Here is an 18,746-nt window from a genome sequence, read left to right as displayed (position 1 = left end):
TGCATAGCTCACATTGATCTAATTGAGATACAGTGATAAAGCTGGAGACTGCTGGAGCATATGATTTGAATGAATGGCCCTATATTTATAAACATAATTGCAGTGCATGGGTAGTACTCACTTATATTTACTCGAGCAGCGACATTGTACTTTTCAGAATACTTTTCTAGCAGCATACTTTTACTCCTACTTGATTTTTATTGAAGTCACAGTACTTGAGTAAAAGTTCTGGTTACTCTTCCCACTGTGAGTAAGTCTACAAGTGACAAAAGCTTAATGTTGACAATATCAAATGATTTGACCATTTGTGTGTCTTGCACCGCTCCTTCAGATATAATGCAGTTTATTTCATTTTTATGCCTAACCTTTCAAAATACCAGATCTTGTGCATCATGTAATATTTCATCCTTCATTAGCTTAAAATTATAAATCACATGTTACGTCCCGACAGTTACTCTTACATGAATAGTAGTTTTTTACTCTTACTTGAGTAATTTCTTAGACCACTTCTTTGTTCTTCCTCTTGAGTAATATCATTTTGAAGTAACATTACTCTTACTTGAGTACAATTTTTGGATACTCTACCCACCTCTGTGTAGAATATTTCTTTATAGTTGTATTACTATCTGGGAACTTATTGTTTCCACGGACTCTACTTCAGTTCCAGTTTTGCTTTCCAAGATTTTGTCCAAAACAGCATGAGATCCAAGCGGAAGCCAGCAGACTGTGAAGAATTTCGAAAGACTTTGGGACCATTATTTGTGTATCGACTTGGGACTTGAGAAATGCTTAGTTTCATGCAATACAACAGGACACCTGCTGACTCTGCACAGCATGCTTCTAGCAGATGATTTACTAGCATGTATGTGTTGATGTTATGGTGCAATCTGACACATCCTTGAATGTCCTCCTCCTCCTCACTCCTCTACCTCCGCCCCTTTGGTCTCTTCCACTGCTCTGTGTGGCATTTGCACTTACAGTAGTAGTAGTGGTAGTAGTAGGGGTCACCATGGTCAACAGCATGGACATTGAAAAACAAGAGAAGCGCTACTGTATTCGAGGAAAGCATGTAGCCATCATCTGTGCTGCAGTGGTGGTGTGCTCCTTAGCGGTAGGTCTCGGGGTAGGGCTGTCTAAGACCTCCAGCACAACCTCTCCTCCTCCTCCAACCACGGAGCCGCCGCAGCCTTCAAAGGGACCCTGTTTGCCGTCCGAAGACTCCACTGGGGATTGGAAGAACTTTCGCTTGCCTAACTATGTCAGTCCAGTTCACTACGATTTGCACCTGGAGCCCAATATGGAGGATGATACTTATTCTGGAACGGTGGACATCCAAGTGGAGGTGAAGGAGAACACCAAGCATTTGTGGTTGCACATCAGGCAGACGTACGTGAGCGCACTGCCCCGTTTAAGGACAGGGGAGAGCCAGGCGGACGGGACGAAACTGGGGGTGACGAGGTGTTTTGAGTACAAGCGGCATGAATATGTGGTGGTGGAGGCAGAAACGACGCTAACCCCAGGGAGCTACGTGCTAAGTCTGGACTTCAAGGGGGTGCTCACCGGGTCCGTGGTGGGGTTCTACAGGGTGGTGTACAACGAGGGAGGCGTCACCAAGTAAGTGCTCCTCATCTATTTATCATGTTTAGATAGTTGTACAGTCCATGTCCACTTTATTTCTGTGTGTTCGTACTGTGAGCGGGCTTGCATCTCCACAAACCTGACTCTCATTTGGCTTCTAGAAAGTTACATACTGTACCTTTTAAGAAATTTTTAAAAACAGTAAAATCGACTAAGAACTACTATTAAAAAATTATCTAAAACAATAAATAGACTAAAATATAAAACAAGCAATAAAACATTAAAAACATAAAAAAAAATAAAAGAAACAGGACTCACACAAAGTTAAAAGCAATATATAATGTTTTCAATACATATATAATATACATACAAGATGATCTAGTTTCATTGCCTAATAATAGAAAAACTACTAAAAATAAAATATGTTCACTTAAAAGGCTTCAAATCGTCAGTTGGTGAAGTGTCTTGCTCATGGGCAACAACAACAATACTTCAACAGTATTGATTGAAGCTCAATTTAAAATGCCAACATTTTATTTAAACGGCTGTAGATCATTTGACTTGTTATGAGATCATTCCAGTTTTAATACATATGTTTTCTGAGAATTTACAAACTCTATAAATGTATACTATTTTAAATACATTTTTCATTTTAGAATAATAACAAGCAGTTCAAATATCATTGTTATCTCACTGGTAGATTATTCAGCTTTAAATGTGAACCATCTTGAATCCAGAGCCTTTAAGCCATTGTAGACATAACTACATCTAGACAGTCCTTTTATTGCATTGCCCAAAGATAAACCAAGTGTCTGTCATAATCTTATCACATATTGTTTCTGTAAAGATAAAGACACCACAGATCGTAATCACAATAATCTCAGAAGTGCAAAATGTTCCACAACTTTGATGAGTAATGGAGCTTCTGACGTAAATATCTGGTGATGATTTTAAATGTAGTGTTTGTACTGCCACTTGTGTCATAATCATAGGTATTTATTGTTACCGTGGCATTATGAACCTTGCATTCAACGACGTTCATATATCCATGTAATTTTAGATGTTAAATGTTTAGACTTTTTAGTGTAGGACCAAACACTGCTTCAAAATCTCATATACTAGCTAACTTTTTTATACAGATTAACCACAAGAATAACTGTACAGCCAAGACCCAGCCTGGTTAATAGATATTTAACAAGGTCGTCAACTTACACTAAAATGGAGTTTGTATGGCTTTAGCACATTGTAACATCATAAGAATGTGCGTGCTTTATTAGTCACAATGATTATTCAGAATCATGAGTTTGTTAACGGAAGGGGAGGGAGGGAAGGAGAAAAGGGAGTAAAATAAAAACATAAGGAAATTAAAGTAAAAAAAGGAACCTCACTCAATTACTGTTTCTCTTCTTTTTTAATTTTTCGCCCTTTCCCTCTTATTTCTTTTTTTTTTTCAGTTTTATTACCTACCTACCCGTATACACACACACGCACACACACACATACCCCCACACACACACCCACACACACACACGCACACTTCCATATAAGAAGAATAGAAGATATTTTTATTGTCTCATCACCCCCTATAAACCTTGATGTATGCACTCCCTATTCCTTCAAGTCAAAATGTCTAATATTTTTTATTGTTTGTATTCTTAGATGATCTCATAGTAAACAGGAATTACTTTGTCTATAGATACATTTTACAATTTTAAGTGCAATCTTGTCAACTATTTTACCATATTTCATTAGATTGTGTCAAATGTAACTGCTTGTACCAATGTAGACACTCAAATGTAAAATGTTAGATCTTAAAGCCCCGCTGCAGAACATTTTTATCCATAAATATACCATTGCTTTATTGATGTTTTTATTAGTGAAAATAAACTTGAAAAACATGCATGTGTCTGTTTTGTGAGGAGACTTGTCTACCCACAGACCTGACTTGGAGATGTTTCAACACTACTATCTCTACTATGTCTGTTTATGTATCTGCGCTTTACCGCATCTTAGTAAAGTACAAGCCTGAAATGGTCCGCAGCATGGCTTTAAATCAAAACTTACAGCACTACAATAAAATGATGTGATTTATGACATCTAGTGACACTGACATTTTATATTACATTTTCCATTGGGTGGCCTAGGTGACTGACCTTACACCATGTGATTCCCGGGAACAATGTGACTTTGCCCCCGGCTGTAAAACATGTGTCATAAATCATACTTCTCATCCACAGAAAGATCGCAGCCACCGATCACGAGCCCACGGACGCCCGCAAGTCCTTCCCCTGTTTCGACGAGCCCAACAAGAAGGCCACATACAAAGTTTCTATCACCCATGACAAGGCCTACCAGGCTCTGGGCAACATGCCCCAAGAGGTAGGTTGGTAGTTGTGGTTTTACCCCTGAATATTATTAGGAGTAATAGCAGTGGTAGTTGGAGTAAAAGTAATAATTACTATGCCTTACACCTGCTTGACAGACCTGTCAAAACCTCTCAAAGTGCTACAATGTAGTCATTATTCATTCACCCCATACTCAGTGAGTAAGCTACTTCTATGTAAGTGTAAGAGAGACTTCCAGTGTGTGCCACCGGCCCCTCTGACCACCACTACTAACATCACCACATTCATATTAGTCATTAGGGTCTGAGCAAGAATCAACCTTGAGATTGGTGGACGAATTCTCTAACCCCTGAGCCACGAAGAGTAGTAGGAGTAGTGAGAGGTAAGAGTAGTAGAGAAGTAACTTGTAGTTGTGCCTGTCTGCTCCTCATCACAAACTAAACTTTTGAGTTTAATATAAAGCAAAAATAAAACATTTTAAATAACTAAACAAATACTGTGCACATAACAACACTGCAAAAACACTGCAGCAGTTCTTTCTACTCTACTACAGAATATTTTGAGAATTGGTTTCAAATCATTTGCACAGTTCTACATCAACAAGAACAGTGAAATATATCTGATTTTGTTAAGATCGATGAAAATGCAGTTGCTTCTTAGAGGTTCCTCTGAAAGTACTTTTAGTTGTTCTTTTGCTTATATATGTATTTTTATCATAAACAAGTTATTATCCACTTACAGTCCCAAAGCATAAGTGTGATAATGTGACAGTGTGACCTCTCTGTTCTGCAGGGCCCTCCAGAGGTGGTACCTGGAGACAAACGGAAGACCTCCTTCATCAAGTCCGTCCCCATGAGCACATATCTGGTCTGCTTCGCTGTGCATCAGTTTGGCTTTGTGGAGAGGACGTCTGCCAGAGGGATACCTGTCAGTTCAATACACAGCCAAACTTTAATATTTACAAATGAAACTAAAACCTATGGGATTGTTAAGTGATGACGTCACTCCCGGGTCCAACCAGTAACTGCACAGCTTCATTGACTCTGGCTCCAATTCACATTACATTGGAAGTATACAACTTGGCTCCAAATTTGCCCAAATAACTGCTAGCCACGATCAACTTCATTTGACTGGACTGGGTCATGTCACACTCACTTAGTTCACTTCTTTATACAGTCAGTGGTTCCAGAAGACATCACAACTTTCTACAAGCCAATATTATTTAACTCAGATGGGGCGCAGCTAAAATGTATATTGTTTAGATAACTAATAGAAATTATCAGAGTTAACATTTGCGAATTTACCTTTTAGATAATTCTCATGAAAATACAATGTTATTGATAGGAAAAACTGGCTCTTGACCCCTTGCTCTCCTCTTGGAGCATAACTTCATAACAGTCTACAATTTCAAAACCACTAACTAGCAATGTTTTCTATTCTCTCTGTACAGTTAAAGATCTGGGCCCAGCCTACTCAGCTCCACACTGCTGAGTATGCTGCTAATACTACCAAGATCATCTTTGATTACTTTGAGGAATACTTCAACATGAACTACAGCATCTCAAAACTTGGTACAGAGTTTCCATTTTCACAGGGAACATATTTTGATTTATTCTGTGTTTTTAAATATACCTTTGCATTGACATTTCAGATTATGATCTGTATATGCAGTAGGGATCGGTGATATCCGAGTATTCCATTTACAGTAATCAGAAAATAGACAATCTCAGAGAGATGTGCTAAAATGTAGTTCGATTTTCAATCTATGTTTTAATAACTGGATTTTGTTTATAGTGCACATTTTAAACATGTCCAAAGGCATGAGAGAGAAAACTGAAATATGGACTGTTAAACTAATGCAAGATTCCCATCCACTTCAGGGCATGTTTTTAGATAATAAGACAGGATATTTGTTTTTTTGCAAAGGATTTAAATAATTGAATAATTAAAATAAAAATTTGCTAATTGTGACCATTAGAATTTTGATTCCATTGCGATTCATCTCGCTGCCATACTACTCTTGTTTGAAGACCACATTTATATTATCATTGTTAATTTGATATATTGACCACCTCTTATATATATATGAACCAATGCTCTATGTCCACTTTTACTGTGAGCGCTTGGATTAGGTAAAGATTTATGAATGGTGAAACATGCACAGCTACTTTGTGAATTATATTATAACGCTTAGTGTAATGGTTCTCTTTCTAACAATATAATAAGTTCATTTATCTATTGAAAACGTATGTTAGATAATTTCATTGAAACTACTTTACTTTACGTTGGTCAACTGATTGTATAAAATATATGGAATCTTCTACAGTGTTGACAATAAGAGTAATTAGGGCTATTAGGGCTGTCAAAAGTATCAAAAGTCAAATGCTAATTGATACTAAAACAAGTATGGAAAGTAGATACTTTTATCAGGAGGTGTCAATACTGAAAAAGTCACTTAAACAGGGTAGAAATTGATCTTTCCTGAATAGCTTTATAATGGTCTTGAACTGTAGCAGAACTACTATACTACTATCACACGACTGAGGGGTACACAGATATAAGACCACATGGTAATGTAAACAAAAGTACTATGATTTAATGATGAAAATCACTTTCTATTGTCTAAAGAAAGTGTTTTTATTATCAAGGTGATATCGGAATCGGTATTGAGTATTGAGTCTATTGCTTGGTATCAAAATTGAGTTTGAAATCGAAGTATCGTGACATTACTTAATTCTATGTTAGTGTATCATCAATAACCACCAGTCTGATAACGTTGTTGTTCTTTGTGATGCAGATAAGATAGCCATCCCTGACTTTGGCACCGGGGCCATGGAGAATTGGGGCCTGATCACCTACAGAGAGACCAACCTGCTGTACGACGAGAAAGAGTCGTCCTCCTACAACAAGCAGAGGGTGGCCAGTGTCATCGCTCATGAGCTAGTTCACCAGGTAACACACACAAACCCTGCCCTCACTAGTGCTGTCACCATACTATAACGTCAAACTGTTTATACTAAGGTCAGTGTCAGAACAGGTCAGTACTCAATACTGGAGTAGTTTGAGTAGAAGCAGGTGCAGTATTTGGAGTAGTAGTACTAGTGGTAGGACTAGTAGTAGAAGTTGTAGTAGGGGCATAGACTATATAAAGAAGTGGACTAAGTGAGTGTGATCTCACCCATAGCACTCCACTCCAGGTTAGCAGTTATAGGGGCGAATTTGTAGCGGAGTTACATATTTGGAATTCAATCAATCAAACCTGTTGCTAACGCTAGCGAGAGCAACTTCGGGGAAAGAGGTCATTGTTCTGTTATTAATGTTCATATCTTGATTTACAGACAAAATATCAAAATAAAATTCATACGAACATTTTAAGACCAAAATGACTAACCTGACAGCAGCATTTAAGGAGAGAGGGTTAACAGTTTTACAATAGAAAGTGATATTGTACTATCACTGTAGCAACCAGTGTGTATGATCTGGAGTCAATTTTTTTGAATAATAGAGTCATAGATCTGTGGACAGGGATAGGGGGTATGATACGGGGATGCATTTGAGCACTCGAGCCTCAAATAAATCAAAATAGGAAAACCATAATGACAAAAGCTTAAAAATGTATTATGTCTCTGGACTTTTGGATGGACTTCTCCAGTCTCTCTAGGTCGATGTTGTCAATATGTTTCAGAACTCTGTTCTACTTCCTGTTCTTTTCAACCCATTTTTTTTTTTTTTACTTTTATTCACAAATTGATTGGTGTAAAACTATCATTTATCTTTTTATAACAAGTATTTTCCCACCAAATTAAGTCAAAATTGGAAAATTGTCATATGCAGTTCAAGATACACGAATTGTAGTCATTTTTCCATTCATAAAACTAGGGCCAAAATAGATATCGTCTTTATTCATCTTGTACACTGCGTACAATAGTGAACATATGTGCCTTTAAATAAATATATATACTATCATATTCATATAATTGTTCATTGTATGTGATATAATTTTGTAAAAAATTTAAATAGTTTGATATGAATTTATTTCAAACTACCTTCAAATTTACAAGGAGGTGAAACAGTCCAGAGTCCGCCTCAGAGAGTGCTTGAACTTTAAGATCTGATATGGAATATGTCTTTGTCAGATACAGGAGGATGTGACGCCCCGAGACGGTCCATTAAACATTTATGGACCTTTTCAAAGCCAAGTGGATGATATGGCCACTGTAAAAGTGATAGTGAGTTACTGCAGGTGGCCTTGAGATAACCCTACAACAAGGAAACTGATTTAAGGATTGGAAATGGCTACATAGTGAGCAGGTTATTTAGTGTCAGTGCTCTCTAAAGGTCAATGGGCCTCATTCATGAAGAGTTCTTACAAACAAATTTGTACTTAAGGCTTTTTAGGGAAACATTTTTGCAAATGTTTTCTTAACTGAAAATGTTCTTCGGAAAGATCAAATCCTGTGAAGAGTCAGGAGCACTCATAGCAACAAAAATGATGTTGTTTTAGAATATTATTACTCTAATAATGAAAAACTAAATTCTAAATCCTCTGTGATTGTAAGTTATATATTTTCTTATTTCTCACAAAAAAATTACTATGTGATCCAACAACATTTATGAGGAGTTTTATAGACCATGTGGTCTCTTTGGTCTAACAGACTTTACAGGCTGTTCCTGCTCCAGTGCTCATGTGTGTTTGGACATTTTAAAACAGCACTGAAGCAATAACACAGCAGTCGGCAGTGGACGCGCTCCATCCAACTTCCTCGTTCACTCTCTCCCTCTCTTTCACGTGTGATAATCCCAAGCTCATATAGACCTTATATGGAAATTTAGAGGGTGTTTCTCACTGAATACATATACAATTGTATGTAAATGAGTGTGGTGTTATTTGTAGCTGGATGTTGGTGAATTAGGCGTAGCTCTTATGTATGAAGAAATTTGGCAGTTTAAGAACTCGTCGTGACTCTGGTGCAGAGTTTTCACAGCATCTTCTTAAAGTGGAAATTACAAACATTTTTTAAGAAAACATTCATGACTGAGGCCCAGTGAACCTAAAGGGTAGAGGGTGGACTGTGGTAGATAGTAGGCTCCAAAGGGAACATCTGCTGCGATTGGTCACTGGAAATGAGCAGGTTTAGGAACAGGGTTAGAAAATGTGGTACAGTATGTAACTCTCTGGAGGTGGCACATCACCTGCTTGAGTCCATCGAAATATAAAGTTAAAACCACTCTTCAGAACATTGTCCATGGAGATACATACGTTTTATGCCACATTGAGGAAGACTATAGCCATAACATAACATTTCCTTGGTAACGAGCAGGAGGAGGCTCTCTTTCATACCAAATTAGAGTCAGGTGTATGGACTATGTTTTTTAGTGTAATACACACAACCAAATAAAAAAAACAAACATGCTTTTGTTTAAGTCTCCTTTGAGTCCTCACTTATTGTCTTATTTTATGTTTAAATATTTTGATTTCTTAACTTATAAATAAATAAATATATCATATATATGTCTGATATGTCAGTGTGTGTGTGGGGGTGTGTGTGTGTGTGTGTGTGTGTGTGGGGGTGTGTGTGTGTGTGTATTTAAAAAAGGTTAGGGTTAGGAAAATGGTTAATATTGTTTGGAGGACATGGATAAACACAGTAGTCACGTCCATGCACCTGTGTTGTTGTGTGTCTTCATAATTGTCGTGCACATATCAGTCAGGTACATTTATGACAGTGATAGGTCAAGTCAACATTGTCCGGTAAGTTAAGCAGCCGTTTAACTACTCTTAAAACAGTAGTCTTCACCCTCTGTGCCTGTGTGAATGTGTACACTTAACTGTGTGATTAGTGATGTTTGGAGAGGCTGCAGGTTGAAAGCCATGTTATTGGATCACCCTTAATCTGCATATGATATTATTTATATGATTATTAGACATAATAACCCACACCAAAGTCCAGTTCTAGAAATAGGTGTAATTAAAGACTCTGAAGTAAAGCAGTATATTTCATGAGTATTATTGTGACCTTTGACTCTATAGGGTCTATAGGGACTCTATAGAGACTGACACTGTTCCTGTTTGTTCTACAGTGGTTTGGAAACATAGTGACAATGGACTGGTGGGACGACCTGTGGCTGAATGAGGGCTTCGCCAGCTTCTTTGAGTATGTGGGAGTGGAGAAGGCTGAGCCCACCTGGGCAATGGTGAGTGTGCTCACAAAACACGTGGACTGTCCGCCTCTCATTTATCATTGACATACAACTTTTATTTAAAAAAAACCAAAACATTAAAATGGTGATATTTTGCCTAAAAATTAATCAAGGCTATGCTGTCAAATTGTATCATTTTTTTAAGAAATATGAGTTGCATTTATTTGAATTCATATAATATTTTATCAGTATCATATCAAAAATATTTTAAGGCAGAAAGGTTCCAGTAGCCCAAATTTAGTTGGGTTTTGGGATCAGAGAGTCTTTAAAACTCACAAATGATCTCAACTATAGTTTTTATTTGGGATATAATATGCAGACTTTAAATCAATGCATCATGGCATTTACCATTGAATTATTTTATGTTGAAATTGACTCTAAAATGGGTTTAATTTGCTTTATACACATGTATTATCAGTACATATTTATTATCAGTACATATTTGCCTGTACAACCCCCTTGACCCCCCCTTTTTCATTCAGCGAGATATCATGATAATCAGCGATGTCCTGCCTGTGATGGAGGATGACGCACTGCTCTCCTCCCACCCCATAATCGTGGACGTGTCGACCCCGGCCGAGATTACTTCTGTGTTTGATGCCATTTCTTACAGCAAGGTACCAACACACACTGATCGTTTGAATACTGGCACAGCAAATTTGGATAAGTTGATTGGGGCTGCAGGCCTTTGTCATTTAGTCGATTAATTGTGAGTGTAGTTTGGGTCAGATACCTAGAGATGCGTAATCATTTTGAGCACTTTTTCCCACAGGGTGCTTCAGTGTTGCGCATGCTGGAGGACTGGATGGGCAAAGAAATGTTTAGAGATGGTTGTCGGGTAAGTGATAATATACAAAATTGTTTAAAAAGGCCTTCAAATCTGGTTGATTTTTAATAATATTCTCCTACCAGCAATACTTGAAGGATTACTACTTCATGAACGCCAAAACAGCAAACTTCTGGGCATCGCTTGCAAAGGTATTCTTACATTTATAATAATATACAATTTATCATTTTAGAACACCCAATATGAATCAGTGTAGAGGAGCTGCAGGCCTCTCTACATTATACAGGAGTCTGTATAATGTAGAGAGGACAAAAAACCCTATTGCTTTGTCTTTTAAAAAGTTGCACAGTGTGTTTTTTAGTTATGTGTTTTGTATATTGCTGACATTATACACCGTATCCAGGGACTATTACAGTTGGAACTTGCTTTTTTGTTGGATTTCAGATGACATCAGAACATTCTAAAAGCCAATAATATTTAATACAGATGGATGATTTCTGTTGTAATACAGAAAGTTCTTGGGTCTAATTAATAATAGAAATGATCAAGTTCAAAATTTGTAAATTTACTTTTTAGATATTCTAACAGAATGTTCAATGTAATCAATAGAGAAATCTGGCTCTTGCCCCCCATCTGGGGGTATGACATCATCACATTCTAGTAACTGAACACCACCGTTAGTTCATAACACTGGCACATTTACAGAACAACTGCATTCATTGTTCTTCTTAAAATAACCTGATAAAGTAAAAAGCAAAAAAAAAATTCAAACCTGAGAATCAAAATGACTCAAATCAAGATCAGTTTGAGATCTCGGTGACAAAGCGGCATTGTTTCTCTCATGTATAATTACCAGAATGCCACTTGTGCCTTTTTGATTCAAATTATACTCTTGCCAAGCTCCTGCTAATTATCCCATAACAGTGTAAAATCAACACACCTGTCCCCAGCTCACTCAAACACTGCAGCCCAGTCTAACCAGAGGTGGATAGTACTTTTACATGAGTAACTAAAGAAATTGTCCTTTTCTAGCAGCATACTTTTACTCCTACTTGACTAATATTTTATTGAAGTAACAGTACTCTTACTTGAGTAAAAGCTGCGGTACCTCTTCCCACTGTGAGTGAGTAACAAAAACTTTATGTTGACAATATGAAATTATTTGAACATTAGTGTTCCTGCATCACTCCTTCAGTTTTTCTTATTTTCTTATTTTCCTTTTCCAAATTACATTAACTTTAAATTATAAATTAGATGTTACGTCCCATTAAGTTACTTTCACTTGAGTCATTTCTTGGACTACTACTTTGTACTTCTACTTGAGTAATGTTATTTTGAAGTAACGTTACTCTTACTTGAGTGCAATCTTTGGCTACTCTACCCACCTCTGAGTCTGACCATTCAAAATTACATTCAACACGAGTGCTTGTTCTCAGGTGAGTGGTCTTGGTGTTGCGGACGTGATGGACACTTGGACCCAGCAGATGGGATATCCAGTCCTGAATCTGTCTCTTACTGAGGCAGGGGCCAAACTCACCCAGAGACGCTTCCTCCTAGACCCCAACGCGGACATCAGCCAACCCCCCTCTCCTCTAGGGTCAGAAGAACAACACTTTTTTGAATATATTTTTAAACCTGTACTTGTAATGTAATGTAATTCTGCCATTCTGTCATAGCTTTCATTAGTTTATTATAATGTGATAATTTTGCCATTTAATTATGTTTTTGTTGACTTATAAAATCTAAACACATTTTATAGAAGGGACAAAAGGTTACATTTAAGATCATATGAGCTACTGTACACAATTCAGTCTCCCCAATCCACAGCTGTCTCACTTATAATAGAGGGCATTTTTAGTCATGTAACAGTACTTTTACTTGAGTACAAATTTATAGTACTAATTCTTATGTATATTACTATTTGCAGGTATAAGTGGACAATGCCTGTGGAATTTCATGCAGTGAAGAGCAACAGGGACTTTGTAGAAATGTTCAACAAGACACAAACAGGTACAGTTACATGATCAGACATTTTTATATTGTTTAGATAGGGATTTTATTCAAGTTTCATGTGTTGTGTTTATGTGAAGTAGTAACATCTAGAATCTGCTTAAATGTTGTGTTGCCTTTCAGAGCTTATTGTGCCGGGCTACTCCTCTGAGGTGGATGGGCTGTTAAAGGTAAACAACGACCACATTGGCTTCTACAGAGTGAACCATGACGAACACATGTGGACCTTCATCAGTCAGCAGCTCCTCTCGGATCATAGGGTAAGCTGAGTTTGGTTTACAAATGGCCTAATTATATGAATGTTTAGTATTCATGGTGGCCCTGAAGGGACATAACTAATAATCTAAAAAAGCATTGTCAGATAATATCAAGATTTAACAAGCATAGATTTTACATACACATAATGTCGCTGCTCCAAAGCAAAATACACTTTGATGCAATGTACACTTTTCTGATGGAGGGTTTGCCACCTGTTTGATAATATAGTAAACTTATCTATCTCCATGGAGGCAAACAGGGGACTCCAAGTTACAGGTCAGATCTGTGGAGAGTCAAACCTGCTCAGAGTAAGATTTTATGTTTTTCATGGTATTTCTGAGCAATAAAAAAACAGGAATTACATAAATGCTGCTAGATAGTTATGTTTATTGCCATACTGTGGAACATTCCAGGTAAAGATATAACCTCTCCATGGAGACAAGCAGACGGTAGACTCTTCACCAGAAAAGCTACAAACTGCGCTTTTAATTCTTTCTTATACTTTATTATGCTTCTACAGGAGTTTGATGCAGCTGATCGAACCAGTTTTATTGATGACGTCTTTGCTCTTGCAAGGTTAGCTGTTTTCACATTGAATTCATTTAAATGTACCAATAATGTTTATACAGGTATGTTTAATAATGTTCACATATAACATAAATTGAATTCTGTTCTTTTTTGTGCTATTGTGTTAAAGGGGGGACATAATAGACTATGGAAATGCCTTTAACCTTACCCAGTATCTGGCCAATGAGACAGACTACATTGTGTGGAAGAGTGTGGCCAACTCTATCGCATATGTCAGGGACATGCTGTCCAGTAATAATGAGCTGTATCCTAAGTTTCAGGTAAAAGAACATTTTCAATGAGTAAGATATTCCTTTTATGCAGTTGACAGGTTGATTTTCTGAAATGTCATATTTACTTTATTCCTGTCTGATTATTTTACCAAAATAATGCCATTAGCCTAAATATATTTGCTAAGATATTTATTTTACTGGCTTGCTTAATGCACACATGAAAGTCTATATACCACAAGTTGCTCTTGTATCTTTGCTGCAGCAACTGTTTCGAGACCATGTTAAAACCATCGCTGCTGAACAGGGCTGGGATGATGTGGGTGACCAAAATACCAGGTACTGTGAGTGGAGGGTGTGGAGTCTACTGCTGTCACTCTGTCTCCATGGTGATATGTGTGCTGTCTGTGATCAGGTTGCTACGGGAGACGGTCCTGGGCATCGCCTGTCAGATGGGAGACACTGCAGCGCTGGATGAAGCTTCTCGCCTGTTTAACCAGTGGATTGATGGGACACTGAGGTATTCATACACAGCCTGTATTTGCAGTCATTACAAACATTGGTGAATTCTGTTAGGGAAATGAGTGTTGTTTTAACAAGTCCTAGAGTTATAAAAAGAGGCAGGAGACTCTGGATGTGTGAGGTAGGAGAAGTTTATTTACCATCCAAGCCGCTTCTTCAGTTCTGGTCAAATCACTGGTGGAAGCTGCCTTCTATCTGTCTGAAGGGAGGAGCTTACTACACTGAAACTAACGCACGTATTATTTACAGTTTGTAACCTACCTAGCCTACAAACTGAAACTGTAAACAATAGGTCCAGTTGATAGATTAGATTTTTTCTTTTACTATGGATCATACCTGGACGACTGAGGGATTACGCACACATCCACACAAAAAGGTTTAAATAGGAGCTAAGAAGGACAAGGTCATGTTTAGGTGTGTGAATTTCAATAATAAAAGTAAGAGTGAAACTGTTGGTTAATTCTAGCTATCTTATGACTGTAATGTTATGCAATCTCGGAATTTCTACTCGGAAACTCTGAGAAGATTTTAGAGTCCAAGTTAGATAATCCAACATTGCAACGCCCTGTTTTTGGATCAAGTTTGATGTCTGATAATTGATTGTACGTGTGTTATTTTCCCTTTAGTTGCTCCCTCCTGTGCATCTGCTTTTGTGAACCTGCTCCTGCAGTTGAACCTCTGCAGCTGTAGTTCCAGCTAAATCAGTTCTTTATGGTCAAATTGTGTTAAAATAAAGCTCAGATTAAACTTGAGAAACAGAGCTTCAGACAGAGCAATCCTTTCAGTCAGCATCTCTCCCACAGGCAATGTTTATGACATCAGCTGCAAAATATCAATTAAACCCAACAACATAAAACTTGTGATGATTCTGACATAATCTTATTTATGTAAAAAAAAAAAAAGCTGACCCAACTAACTAAAAGTATTTGAGACCCAGTATTCGATCTGTCGACTTCAGGTTGAGTACTGCACACACATGTGAGCAACTGTTTTTACGCTTACACCATTTATTGTAAACTAAATCTATTTTGTAAGGCTGTCTTCACACTTGTACTGGTTTGGTCCTGGTTTGGTCCTGATTTGGTCCTGGTTTGGTCCTGGTTTGGTCCTGGTTTGGTCTTAGTTGAGTCCTGACGTACACTTGGTTTTAGTTCTTTTGTAGTCTTGGTTTAGTCAATTCATAAAATATCCTAAAAATTCAACAAATATTTGAACTACAGAGCAATCCACTTAACTCCAGTAATACATGGATGCACCACAGTTTGAAAATCCCTGGTCTTATTCAGTTTAGTCTCAGTTAAGTGATCATTTCTGAAAAAAAAAAATACAGGAAGTAGTTGTGACTTCTAAAAAGGAATGCCTCTATCTATGTTATCAGTACACAGAAGTCCATCCAAATTCCAATTTACATGCATTTAATTAAATAAATGTAATGTAATTTATTTTTATTAGTCTAATCATGAGTATTGTACAGTTTAACATTATGGTTTCTAGGTAACAAATATGGAAATACCTGTGTCCAACCAGGAAGTAAAATTCTAAGCTTCAGCAAAATTAAAACAATAGAAAAAACTAGGCAAGACTTTTTGTTAAATCTTAAATATAATTATTTAAATAACAATGTTTTAGTGAAATGGGGAGTCTAACCATATGCACTTTAAGCCTCAGTTTCAATGTAGTGTGTATGAATGTAAAAGCTTACATTTGCCTTGCAGTAGTGTGGCTGTGAACCTCCGGCTGCTCGTCTATCGTTACGGCATGAAGAGAGCTGGCACTGTGGAAAAGTGGGAGACAATGTTCCAGAGATACACCACCTCTACACTGGCCCAGGAGAAGGACAAGCTTCTGTATGGACTGGCCTCTGTGGAAGATATTCACCTTCTCAACAGGTAATAGAAGCCTGAAAACTAGGGCTGGTCCCGTGGATTTTGTTCAGCTGATACCCATATGCATTTGCTGTTCGTGATGTTCATATCTCAAAATATATAGCAAGACCCAAAATCTGTAGTAAAGTTGTATTAAGGTTCATGTATTAATTGTATTGTGACAAAATGTATCTCTGTGATGTCATATAATTTGTTTTGTGTTTTTATGATGTGTAGACAAACATACAGCTACTTTTTTAGCTCCATTGCTCTTTCATTGTTATTCAGTGGTCTGTTTAAAAGATACATCTGCTGCACAAAGGATGAACTGGGAGCAACACATTAGGACAGCGTTGAAAACATTGGTGGTATAAGGACAGTTTTTCAGTGGAAAAAGTACTGTAAATTTGCGCTCAAGTAAAAAGTATGCATGAAAAATACTTCTCATAATACTAGGTAATTCTTAATTCTATAAGCATTTTAGATCACGCTTTGAGCAATCAAAAAAGTTGAAATGAGTCCCTTTTAATTGCAGTGGGTGTATTCTCTAAGCTCTGGCCAATCAGAGCAGGTGATGCAGTGCTCTTACAAGTGTTTGCTGATATAGAACGGAGCAGAGACACTTGTGGATCACTTCTATGATTTAAAATGTAACTAATCAAGTCTGCACATCAAACTATATATCTGTATTGACACGGGTAAGTTCTCCATGATAATTACTTAAATCTATCACATATTTTTAATGAACTTCAGGCATTTCAATTTTACAACCATTAATTTTGAAGACATAACAGATTACAGACTGTGGCCATACCGGCTTGTCAAAGCCTGATCTCGTCAGATCTCAGATGCTAAGCAGAGCTGAGCCTGTTTAGTATTTGGATGGGAGACGTCTGGGAATACCAGGTGCCGCAATGGGGCATTAGTGGCAAAAACTACTGTTGTGTCCTTAAGCAGGGCACTTTACCCACATTGCCTAGTATGAATATGGTTTGAGTGTTGATGGTGATCAGAGGAGCCAATGATGCAGATTAGCAGCCTTGCTCCCATCAGTCTACCCCAGGGCAGTTGTGGCTACAAGTATCTTACACCCCTGAGGGTGGAATGAATGGATAATACACTGTAAAGAGCTTTGGATGACTTGAAAGGCACTATATAAATCCAATGGTTAATTGATTAATAATTATTAATGACAGTATGTATTTGTAATGTATTGCAGGCTGCTGGAGGCCGCTAAAAACGAGAGTGTGGTGCGCAGTCAGGACCTGTTCACTCTGGTGCGCTATGTGTCCTACAACCCCAAGGGACAGAGCATGGCCTGGGACTGGGTCACTCTCAACTGGGACTACCTGGTCGGCCGGTCAGTCTGTACACTCATGCTAACTGTTAACATGCTAATTGTACAGGAGGGTTGCCAGATAGTCAGAGAGAAACAAGTGACAAAGCCTGAGAAAAAAAAAAAAGACCAAAACTAGCATCCCCAAGCTCCACAAAAGTAAGCTTAAAAGGAATGAAACACAACCTCCACTTGCCAAAATTTGAGCTTTTCCAAAAAAAACAAAAAAACAAAGACCCTTGTGGTTGGAATATTTTCTGCAACAAAATAGTGTAGGAATAAAAACACAAGGTTCATGTATTTTTACACAAGCTATGAAAATGTACCACAAATAAATCATACTTTGCTATCTCTGGATGTAAGTTATATTTATAATTAAAACACTGTTGTTTCTCCCAGTTACACCATCAATGACAGGAACTTGGGCCGTCTTCTGAGCTCCATCAGCACCTCGTACAACACAGACATGCAGCTGTGGAAGGTCAGATGTCTCCAGAATGTTTTGGCTACATTATAGTTATGTTCTCTGCTCTGGTTAAATAAATATTGTACTGTTTTGTGTATTGTAGCTGGAAAACTTTTTCAGCCTGACACCAGACGCAGGAGCAGGGGAGATGCCCAGAAAACAGGCCCTAGAGACGGTCAAGAACAACATTGAGTGGATGAGGCGTAACCAGGACGAGATCAAGCTATGGCTGGATAACAATGTTATATTGTCACAACACAAAATAGGCCTAAGTGTAGGCCCTTAGAACTGGCACTGGACTCCCAATCACGTTATTTACTTCTTACTTTGTGTTATGTTGTACTTGTGATTCTGTATTGTTATGAGTTATGTGTCAGATTAAATATAAGTCTATTTTATTTTTTTGTATGACATTTGAGGACTAAAAGACTTAATCATTATTTGGCACTGGCTTATGTAATGTATAAAGTAATTTATGTGAAAAGTTGCACTTGGTGTTTTTTCTGTGATTTATGATACAAAAGACTTGGAATGTCTAATGATCATTGTGTGTAGTACACAATTAAAATGATGACATCACT

At 37.5% G+C, this 18,746-nt stretch overlaps 1 protein-coding gene across 1 annotated transcript; it reads left to right on the top strand.

Moving 5' to 3' along the window:
* Positions 1–972: 972 nt before the first annotated feature.
* Positions 973–18,734, top strand: enpep (glutamyl aminopeptidase). The gene is made up of 20 exons (XM_033988852.2): positions 973–1,614; positions 3,816–3,957; positions 4,716–4,850; positions 5,374–5,494; positions 6,721–6,875; positions 10,005–10,118; positions 10,607–10,741; positions 10,897–10,962; positions 11,037–11,102; positions 12,348–12,508; positions 12,839–12,921; positions 13,045–13,181; positions 13,700–13,755; positions 13,877–14,027; positions 14,242–14,315; positions 14,392–14,496; positions 16,214–16,387; positions 17,583–17,723; positions 18,099–18,180; positions 18,269–18,734. Exons 1-20 carry the CDS (start codon positions 1,010–1,012, stop codon positions 18,449–18,451), a joined length of 2,886 nt encoding a protein of 961 aa, XP_033844743.1. The 5' UTR covers positions 973–1,009; the 3' UTR covers positions 18,452–18,734.
* Positions 18,735–18,746: the final 12 nt, after the last annotated feature.

The sequence above is a fragment of the Periophthalmus magnuspinnatus genome, chromosome 22 (genome assembly GCF_009829125.3).
Source record: "Periophthalmus magnuspinnatus isolate fPerMag1 chromosome 22, fPerMag1.2.pri, whole genome shotgun sequence".
Taxonomy (NCBI): domain Eukaryota; kingdom Metazoa; phylum Chordata; class Actinopteri; order Gobiiformes; family Gobiidae; genus Periophthalmus; species Periophthalmus magnuspinnatus.
The sequence above is the reverse complement of the archived record's forward strand: the minus strand, read 5'-3'. Positions and strand labels throughout refer to the sequence as shown.

Bases quoted from the DNA above. Each gene is read 5' to 3' on its own strand.
- enpep (XM_033988852.2), top strand. From the start codon at position 1,010: ATGGTCAACAGCATGGACATTGAAAAACAAGAGAAGCGCTACTGTATT. The intron at 14,316-14,391 runs GTACTGTGAGTG...GTCTGTGATCAG, and splicing joins GTGGGTGACCAAAATACCAG to GTTGCTACGGGAGACGGTCC. The intron at 14,497-16,213 runs GTATTCATACAC...TTTGCCTTGCAG, and splicing joins TGGATTGATGGGACACTGAG to TAGTGTGGCTGTGAACCTCC.